Source organism: Bos taurus, chromosome 18 (genome assembly GCF_002263795.3).
Source record: "Bos taurus isolate L1 Dominette 01449 registration number 42190680 breed Hereford chromosome 18, ARS-UCD2.0, whole genome shotgun sequence".
NCBI lineage: Eukaryota > Metazoa > Chordata > Mammalia > Artiodactyla > Bovidae > Bos > Bos taurus.
The window spans coordinates 7,875,204-7,885,573 of NC_037345.1; the positions used below are offsets into that span (position 1 = coordinate 7,875,204).

Genomic DNA, 10,370 nt, shown 5'->3' on the forward strand with positions numbered 1-10,370 from the left:
GGAACCTGCCTCCAGTCCCATTCTTCCTGATGGCTGAACTCAGTTCCTTGGGACTGTAGGACTGAGGTCCCATGTCCTTGCTGACTGTCAGTTGGGACCACCCTTAGCTCTTAGAGGCCTCTCTCCAGTCCTTTCACGTGACCCCCTGTATCTCAGAGCCTGCAGTGACCATCAGATCTGTTTCATGCTTGAATCTATCCAATTTATCCATCTGCCATGTCTGTTTTATGCTTCTAGCTGGAAAAAGTTCTCTGCTTTGAGGGGCTCATGTGATTAGACTGTGCCCACTTAGGTAATCCAGGATAATCTCCTATTTTAAGATTAGCAACCATAATTACTTGCACAGAGACCCTTTTGCCACGTAATTTAGCTTATTCGTGGGCATGGCGTTTCATCATACCCACAGTTCCAGAGACTGGGGCGGGAACCTTGGTGTTCATAACTCTACCTGCCCCGGATGGGAAGAGGTGTGGGCAGGATGCCTCTCACCCCTTCTCACAGTAGCTCCTCTGCAGCCCCAGCTCCCTCTGGCAAGGACCTCCCCCCTGGTCCTTGCTCCCACGGGGCAGCCTCTGTCATGGTTCCAGCGCCTGCTGGGCAGCCCTGACTTCTGGTTTTGGTGTGACATCCACTGTGGCTGTCCCTCCAGCCCTTTGGGATAGTAGTGGCTTCATGCTGCTGCACTCTGAGGGTTGCACCCTTATCTCATCTTTGGCCTCTCAGCACTTCCATGACGGGTAGTCCACTCTGCTGGAAGACCTACCGTGAGTTCTAGTTTCCTGCCAGGACCCAGTTCGCTACATCACTTGGCGTGAGTTCTTTCCCTACTAGGGGCGCCCATAGCACTAGAGTGCAGTCTCCAACAGAGAGGGGATGTCTGGTTTTGCTTTGTTCTTGTCCACTGCTCTTTCTCCTGCACACAGAACAGTACCTGATACATAGAGTAGGCACAAAGTGAGTTCTGCGTGAGTGACTAAGGAGCAGCTTTGCCCCCTTCTGTGTGACACTGAGCACAGTGCTAGGTAATTGCCTGCATTTGTGTCTGTCTCCCCATTTGACTGTGACCTCTGTTGAGGAACAGATTGTGTTTTATTCATCACTGAATCCACAGAGCCCACTATCGTGCGTGGCATAATGTCAGTACTCAATTAATGTCTGTTGGCAAACTGATTGATGAACGAGTGATGGTGGCTCTTAGGTACAAACAGACACCTCCTGGGGCTCCGCCCAGATCTCCTCCAAACTTCCCCCAAAGGATGCAGGGCTTCATCCAGTGTGCCCCCTGGGTGTGGCTACAAGGTTTGAGAGCTTGCATCTGAGTGTTTGAGGAAATAGCCCACTGAGTTCCACCTGAGAGGGAGGCACACTCGTCGGCCTGTCCAGCCCAGGCCATTCCCCCTTGGGGGGCCACGTCTCAGGGATGTGGGGCCAACGAAGGAGTCGGAGGGAACCAACTAGCTGAAGCCAGCATTTCCTTCCCTGGCGCCTGCTCTAAGGGGAGCAAGGGCAATGTGGGTCAGACGTGTGGGGAGAGGAGCAAGTTGTTTTCCAAGGGAAAATCCTTGTCACCGGACAAACCTGGCTCAGGGGCGGATTTAATCTGGTTTAGGAAAACAAGGGCCTAGAGAAATCCTCTCATGTGAAGGGGAGATACTATCCAGAATGGTGGTTTGATTAGACAAAGAAAAACAATTGTTTCAGGACTGTTCGCATAGCAAGGATCAATCCACACATCTCTCAACAGAGGAAGAGACAAACTATGATATAGTCACATATGGATGAAATAAATATGCTAATACATGTATCAAGAGGAGTGGTGGGTAATCTAACATTTTATTCATTTTGGTAATGAGAGAATGTTAAGCAAATATGGAATAACGTTAAGATCTGACCAAGTTGGGTGTTGAATCCAAGGAGTCTGTTGAAGTATTTTTTAGTCTTGTCTGTACATTTGAATTATTTTGAAATTTTAGAAGTTTAAATTCGGAAGAGAAAGCAATATTGTTTGCACCCAGTTGGGATGGGGAGCAAAATGCCCACCGGACTCATCAGATGGCTTTGATGTCAGGTGAGGTGTGAGCCATGGCCCCCTTACTCCCCTACTTGGTGTGGGCAGACTGGCCAGTTTTCCCACATGAAAGAGGCCGGAGTTCAGATGTGAAGGCCGTGCAATCCTTCCAGACCCCTTCGGTGGACACGGGACACTGGGAAGTGTCCTGCACTTGCAGCCAGAGCCCTTGGGTCCTACCTGCCACTTCATCCTTGGCGCTGACCCAGCTGCATTCCTCCTCCAGGTCTGAGGGGTGCCCGGCGCCCTGGATGCAGTAATGGGGCGTCCGGCGCCCGTAGAAAGCGTCCTGGATCTGGATGACCTCCCCCGAGCCACAGTGCAGGGTGGCATTGAGGCCCTCGCAGGCCAGACTCTGGCCGACACCTGTGGCAAAGGTAAGGGGGACACAGGTCACAGATGGGCCGGTGCCCGTTGATGGGAAGTGGAGGGGCCTCGGGCCAGGACTGTGAGATGCTGGACACAGCGGGAGCTGACTTAGCAGGGCTGAGAAACAATGTGATGGGCATGAGTGTGGCTCTGGAGCCAGACTGCCCAGGGTCTGGGCCAGCCCGGCCTTGCCCTGGCTGTGCTGCCTTCTGCAGGCTACCCGGCTTCTCTGTGCCTCCCCTGTATGGGGTAGTCAACATCACACCCCATAGAACTGTTAGGAGGATCAGATGAATCTTTACACGTAGAGTCAGGGCTACAGAAGCGGCAACTATTGTTCCGCCTATTTAAGTACCTTCCTTGAGCCTTATCTGAAAACAAAGATGCTAAACAAGCATTTTTTGAAAAAACGAGTGATTTCATTGAGTCTTTTCACCAGTCCTATGAGCTGTACTGTTATCCTCTTTGGTGACACTGGGCTCTGTGGGGTCCCTGTGTTGAGATCCCACTCCAGCCCAGCTCCTGGCATGTGGTCCACACTCGGTAAGCATTTGTTTATTGACCTAGCTCAGGTGTGAACAGCAGAAAGTGGGAACCACTGGCTTCAAACTCAAGCCTGTCTGCCTGGTGGGAGCACCACAGGGCAGAGGTTGAGACCAAAATCTGTGTTCATTCTTGTGGCTGCTGTAACAAATGACCACAAACTTAGTGGCTTGAACATCACAAATGTATCTTCTGATAGTCGTGGTTCAGTGTGGGCTTTACTGGGCTAAAATCCAGGTGTGGCCAGGGCTGATTGCTTCTGGAGCCTTTAGGGGAGAATCGATTCCCTCGCCTTTTCCAGCTTCTAGAGGCCCCTACGGTCCTCATACTGTGGCCCCTTCCTCTGTCTTCAAAGCCAGCAGCACAGCATCTCCCCCTGTCTCTCTGATCATCACATCTTGTCTCATCACTTCCTAGACCTGTGGCCTTGGGGCAGGAACTTACCCCAGAACTTCCGAGCCTCCCTTTCTTAGCTTTGTAGTGGGCCTGCGACAGAATAGTAGAGGTCCTTCTACTGTGTGACGAGTAAGCGCACACAGGCATGCGCAGTTCAGCTCCTGGGGCTGAAGGTGCTGAGACAGGCTTGCAGTGGGGGTGGGGAAGGGGGAGGAGCTTGGTGGGGGTTGGGGAGGGGCTTGGTAAGAAGCCAGGGAAGTTGCATAACCCACAGGTGCACAAAGTTTCTGAGTTTCACAATCAGCCAGGCAGGAGAGTTAAGCTCGAATGGCACCTATCTAAAGCTGAGCATGGGGGAAATAGAGCAGGGACCCCTGTAAGTGTCCAAACCCAGAACAGGGCCTGGAAGCCAGAGTCTCCACTAAGGGGCTTAGAAACAGGAAGAAAGCTGGGCCCAGGAAGCACAAAAGCTTCAACTGAGCCTGGCTTGATGGTCAGGGGACCATGGGGTAGCTCAACTCCAAGACCAAGCCCCACATGGCAGGCAGGACCCAGCGTGGAGCCACAGGCCATGCCTTCAGGGACTTGCACACACACACAGCCCCCAGGGCCCAGAAAGGGTCAACCACAGGCAGCAGATGGAAAGGGCACAAAAGCAGAGCACGGAGGGGATTCAGGAGTTGGGGGTGAGGGGCTCAAAGCCAGGCTGACCAGGGAGCAGGAGTCAAAGGCGAGTGAGAACAATCTCCTGGGACCACATCTCCTTCCATGGGAAGACTGGAAAGGAGAGGAAATGCGGCCGAGCATCTCCATCTAATGCTGGTTGTGAGACCAGCACGGAGGTAGGCAGGTGAGTGGACAGGGATGCAAGCTGGAGAGACGATGGAGTGAGACACAGAGACACGGAGCATCACACACACAGAGACCGCAGGCATTTAGAGAGAGAGACAGAGAGAGACAGAGAGAGACACAGTGAGAGAGGAGATGCAGAGAGACGGAGACAAACCAAGAGACAGGAAAAGGTGGAGGAAGACCCCAGAGCAGAGCCCAACTCACCAAACTCGCAGATGAAGGCGAACTCCTGCGTGCAGTTGTCCGAGGCCACCCACCTAAAGGAAGGGTCTCTCCCGATGTAGCTGCAGGCTTTGGGTGCAGAAGCATCCTGCCTTCGGCGCCAGTGGCTGTAGCTCACACATGAGGCGTCCATCCAGATCCTGGGCCCTGGGATGGGAACACGACCACCAGGCCTTGCCCCGGCGCCACTCCTTGTGTGCAGTGGGTGCTTAATCAGTGCTGACGGACGGCCTGAAGGCCTCTGTGCCACGCCAGTGCAGGGGCATTGCCTAGCCACTGTCTTCCAACGTAAGACAGGAAGACCTGTCTTCCAGGTTTCTTGACCTGCAAACCAGGGCACCGAGCCCATGCAAGGCAGTTTGATTAAATAAATGATGCTTCCAGCAATGTCTAAGCACAGTCGAAAAAAGAGCATAGCAGTGTGCCTTGGGTTGGTAAGAAATGTTCCAGAAAGAAACAGGGGACTTGTTATATATACGTGGACAGTGATAAGTTAAAGTAGAAGTAGTTTTCATAGCCTCGGTACTCTTCAGAGACTTGAATGCACTGACAAGGCTACTGAAGAAGTGAGAGAGAGACTGTGTGTGTGTGTGTGTGTGTGTGTGTGTGTGTATCAAGGACACCAGAGATCTTGAAAGCACTGGATATGAAATATTTACTGTGAAGACTTAAGAATACATTTACCATTTTTTAGAGGAAAGAATCCATACATATGGTTAAGGAAGATTCAGAGAACAAAAAGGTATAAAATGAAAACATCTCTTTCAACTCACAGACTTCTCCCATCATTGTTATGTCTTTTGCAAATTGTTCCAGAACAAGTGGCATCCACACACCCACCTCTAGAGTGCCTGGAATCTAGTACCCAAATGGCACGTAGCGTAGTACTCGAATGCTATGGTACTGCACACAGCCAGGACAGTCCCCTGCTGCTTAAGCAACTTTGAATGCTGGAGGTCAGGACCTCGCAGCCTACTCAGATCTACCCCATTTTCTGTAACAGCCATGCAGTATCCCTCGGAGATTGTAAATAGACATGCTCTGGACCTCTCTGGTGGTCCGGTGGTAAAGAATCCACCTGCCAGTGCAGGGGACACTGGTCCGATCCCTGGTCTGGGAAGATCCTGCATGTTGCGGGGCAACTAAGCCCATGTGCCACAGCTACTGAGCCCACATGCCACAGCTGCGGCAGCCAGTGCGCCCTAGAGCCCGTGCTGCGGGACGAGAGAAGCCACTACAACTGGAGGGTAGCCCCCACTCGCTGCAACGAGAGCAAGACTTCATGCAGCATTGAAGACCCAGCACAGCCAATAATTAATAAATAAAAATGTAAAGTAGACGTGCTCCTTTAACTGCATGTAAACGAGTGTCTGATACACTGAAATCCACGCTTTCTGTGCCTACAAAACAAGAAACCGTTCAAAGGATGTCCCCTGAAGATGCATCTTAGAATTCAGATCTCCTGGTTGTGAGTTTCCTAAACTGAGCTTTGGCGGCTGCTCCTTTATTAAAGCCTTTCCATCTATGCTGGCACGTTGCTGCAGGTGCTCAGCCCAGACCAAGCTGCTGCTGCTGCTGCTAAGTCGCTTCAGTCGTATCCGACTCTGTGCAACCCCATAGACGGCAGCCCACCAGGCTCCCCGTCCCTGGGCTTCTCCAGGCAAGAACACTGGAGTGGGCTGCCATTTCCTTCTTCAATGCATGAAAGTGAAAAGTGAAAGTGAAGTCGCTCAGTCGTGTCTGACTCCTAGCGACCCCATGGACTGCAGCCCACCAGGCCCCTCCGTCCATGGGATTTTCCAGGCAAGAGTACTGGAGTGGGGTGCCATTGCCTTCTCCGCCAGACCTAGCTTCTCATTACTAAAGCCCAGCAGTTTCTACAGGGCAATGCAAGGTGGCAGGACACTGTCATCTTGAGCAAGCCATGTCCTCTCTCTGGACTTATTTTCCCCGTCCATAAAATAAGTGTAGCAGTGCTCGCCTCATGGGGCAGGTGTAAAGCTTAAATATGAACACCCATTCTTTGTTATGAACGGACCCCAGGAAAACAAAAATGGCCACAATACTGTTCCTTCCCTTGAAGAGTTCACAGTGTAGGGGAAGACACCTAAGAACTGACGTCATGCCAGAAGTGGACAAGGTCCTTCAGGTGCAAAGAGGAGGACTCACCTGAACATGGAGGGGTTGAAGGAAGGCTCACTATTCCACCAAGAACCGAGAGAAGGATAAGGAAGGGTTTCCAGGACGACCGTTAACATGAGACTTTCTGTTGTGAACTGAGCTGTGTTAAGCACTTAACCCACTTCAGCCTCATAACAAGTAAGGAAAGACATATGGGAGTGCTTTGGAAATAGTCATTATTTCCTGAGGCTCAGTTTTCTTGTCTATCGAGTAGGGACAACAGTGATAATTCTCATCAATTATGATAAGGATTCAGTGTGAAAATGGATGTGAAGCCCTCAGGGCAGTGCCCAGCACTGTTCCACCAAGAAGTGAAGATGCCACAGCTAGTCTTAGGCACAAGTAAAGAGAAGGACATTGGCTTTTAACATTAGCACGTTAGCTGTGTGCCAGATTCTCTGCTAGCTGCTGAGCAAGAATTACTTCATTTGATCCAAAACGACCAAAAGGAGAATCTCCTAATCATGAGAATTGGCACATATTAATTTGCTCCATCGCAGAAGGCGATGGCACCCCACTCCAGTACTCTTGCCTGAAAATCCCATGGACGGAGAAGCCTGGTGGGCTGCAGTCCATGGGGTCGCGAAGAGTCGGACACGACTGAGCGACTTCACTTTCCCTTTTCACTTTCATGCATTGGAGAAGGAAATGGCAACCCACTCCAGTGTTCTTGCCTGGAGAATCCCAGGGACGGGGCAGGCTGGTGGGCTGCCGTCTATGGGGTTGTACAGAGTCGGATACGACTGAAGCGACTTAGCAGCAGCAGCAGCAGCAATTTGCTCCATGGAGCTCTGGATAAGAAGCTATGGTGAGAATCACAGCCACAAACTCCCCATAAAGTATAATTATCACAGCACCTACCTTCTGCGGTTCCATTCCGAGCTGAGCTCCCTGTGAGTCCAATCCACCATTCCCTGTCCCGGGAGAGGTGCTTCTGCAGAAATTTCTGGGTGGCTTCATCACGAATGAAGACCAGATGACCTCCTTGCCTCTCGCACCAGCTCTGGGCACCGTAGAAGGTGCGGCTGAGAGACACAAACTCGTAGCAAGCATCTCTGAAAGCCACTTGGTTCTTAGAGCAAAAGCTGCCGTCATCTGGCTTAGCAGTAATGGCCCCAAACTCCAGAGCAAGCCCCAGGAGTACCACGGCCAAGGTGCTCATCTTTGAACCACGGCTGGAACATCTGGGTGGAGCCGGCTCAGGTCCTTCATATGTTGGTGCCTTCACAACTGACTGCCATCCATCTTTCCTCCTCTTTTTGTATCACATCATAGTGACTAACCTCTTGTGTAAGAGACAAAACACTCAGGACGAATGTGTCTGCTGTTTTGCTTCCCCCAGCTCTTTGTTCCATGACAGTTCCAAATCCAGTTAATTTGCGAAACAGTCTTGTAGAGAAAGATAGCAGTGCTGTATCTCCTGTCTGCTTGTCATTCGGTCAACTGTTAGCTTCCGATAAAAATTCCTGGTTCTTGGTTTTATGTCATTACCCTTCAGGGCTCAATGTTTCGTGAGGAGCCATCAGCTTGTGGGAACTATGCGATAAAAGAAAAGCAGCAGGAAAGCTAGAGTTACAGATGGTAAAGAAACCAAGTTGTGCTCATATCCAGCCCTACTGTCTGGAGTGGCCACTCTGCCCAGATGATAATCACATTCTCCCAGCGTGGCTTCATCCTAATGAAGACTTTTTTCTGCTCTCTGACTCATCACATTACCACTCATGCCTATTTGAGAATAAATATTTCCTACAAAATTTATTTGATGTCATCATGAAAACAAGCTTCTAAAATTTCAAACCTGCCCATCTTCACCCACTGTCTAAACCCTCCAACAGGTGTCCGTGGTCAATGGATCAAGTTCAAGCCTCCTGGCTTTGTATTCAAGGCCCTATAAGAACTGGTCCCTGACAGTGTTTCCAAATACACCCCCAAAATGTGGGGAAACAAGCTCTTTCACTGATTGCTGTTGGAATTATAAATTAGTACACCCTCTGTTGTGGGCAGTATAGAAATATCTATCAAAAAACATTAACATTTTAAAAGCAAAAGCTCTGTAATGTTGCAGTTCCACTTCTAGGAATTTTGCCTACAGAAAAATTCATACATATGTGAAATATCATATATATAGATATATGGTTATTCGTTGGAGAATTTTGTGAGAAGGAAAGATTGGAAACAACCTAAACATCCATTGAGAGAAAATTGGTTAATAAAATATGGTACATCCCATATACCCACTGTTCTGGAAATTTCATCTAAATGGAATCCTACACTATGTGGCCTGTTGTGACTGGCTTTTTCACTTTAGCATAATGTCTTCAAGGTTCATCCATCTTATAGCAGGTATTGATGCTTCCTTCCTTTTTTTGGGCGGGGAGAGCATTCCTAAAAAGCTTATAGAATAAATGTTCAAGGAAGGGTCTTTCAGATATGTTATATCCCCACCTTAGCTTTTCGTTTGCCTTTCTGGGTAATGTTTGTTGTTCATGATAACTTTTAATATTAATTAAGTTTGCCAGAATTACTATGATACTTTAGCAGTGGGAAAATGCCAGAGTTTCTCTAGGGAATTTTTTCTTTAGAAAGATATCTATGTAGGCCATTTGGGTTGTGATAGGGGTGATTCCAGGGCCTGGTTTATACCATTATGACAAAACACAGTGCTGGAAGAGATGGGCTACGTAAGAAGTTAGTAATTTGTGGTTGGAGAAGGGAGCCATGCAACGTGGTGGGACTCTGGAGCCTTCAGAAAAGGTATCAGGTAAGTGGATTCTCATGGCAGGGTGGCCAAAGGTCTAACGTTTGGCTTTAAGCTGTTAACTCGCTCTGACCCAAGTTACCGCTTTCTGTTTTTCGCTCCCAGCCATCTCTCCCCCAGCTTCTGGCAACTCCGACTTTCTGTCTTTATGGACTTCACCATTCTGGATGTTTCATACACACAGAATCCTATGTGTGCCTTTGTGTCTAGAATAATATTTTCAAAGTTTGCACTTTATTCCTTTTTTACTGCAGGTAATATAGACCACATATTGCTTATCCATCTTTCTGTTGAGGTACACTTGGATTATTTTATTCTGTGCAATTCTTGGGGAGAAGGAATGATGTCTGTTAATCTCCATGTATCCCTTGGCTGGCACACAGTAGGACTCAATTGCACTGGCCAGCCTGGCCCCATCCCAGGTCCCTGGGGCTGACCCTTGAAAACCAACCCCTGCCCCCAACCCAATTACCATTCCCAGAAGCCTTCCAAGCCCTCAGGAGTCGTTCCGCCGGGCAGGGCCCTGGGTAGGATTCGATGTCAACGCTGACTCACAGGCTGGGCAGAGCTAGCCTCTTATCTCTAGGGGCCAAGCAACAAATGACTTTCATTAGAAATCTATGTGGAAGGCCGCACGCAGAGATAGTGTATCTCCTGGGTAAAGGCTTAATTTATGTCCCGCATGGAATGTGCTTGGCGACATTCGATAAGGATTGCAAATCTGCAGGCTAAATTCCATTTTCATGTTCTTCATTTTCTGATTAATTGCAGACTCCTGGGCACAGAATTTATCTGGGTGATGTCAGCTCTCAATGTGCATTAACCTCTGTGTATGTGAAGAAAAGACAGGACATGACTGGACCCATGTGAACCTGATTCCAGGGATCCATCCAGCTGCCCAAGCCTCCAAATCCTGGTTTGCATTATCAGTAAGTGGAAAACAGGAAGAGAGCAGGTTTGGTTTAAATAGGGCATTGAGTC

The 10,370-nt window shown here is 49.4% G+C and overlaps 1 protein-coding gene across 1 annotated transcript in view; it reads right to left on the reverse strand.

Annotated features, from left to right (window-relative positions):
* Positions 1-8,241, reverse strand: part of LOC101905746 (polycystin-1-like protein 2) — a 107,987-nt gene extending 99,746 nt beyond the window's left edge. The window contains exons 1-3 of the mRNA XM_059877377.1: positions 7,493-8,241; positions 4,433-4,597; positions 2,249-2,434 (exon numbers count right to left, since the gene is read on the reverse strand). Coding sequence (XP_059733360.1) covers positions 2,249-2,434; positions 4,433-4,597; positions 7,493-7,793 — 652 coding nt within the window. The 5' untranslated portion in view covers positions 7,794-8,241. The remainder of the gene's footprint in view (positions 1-2,248; positions 2,435-4,432; positions 4,598-7,492) is intronic.
* Positions 8,242-10,370: the final 2,129 nt, after the last annotated feature.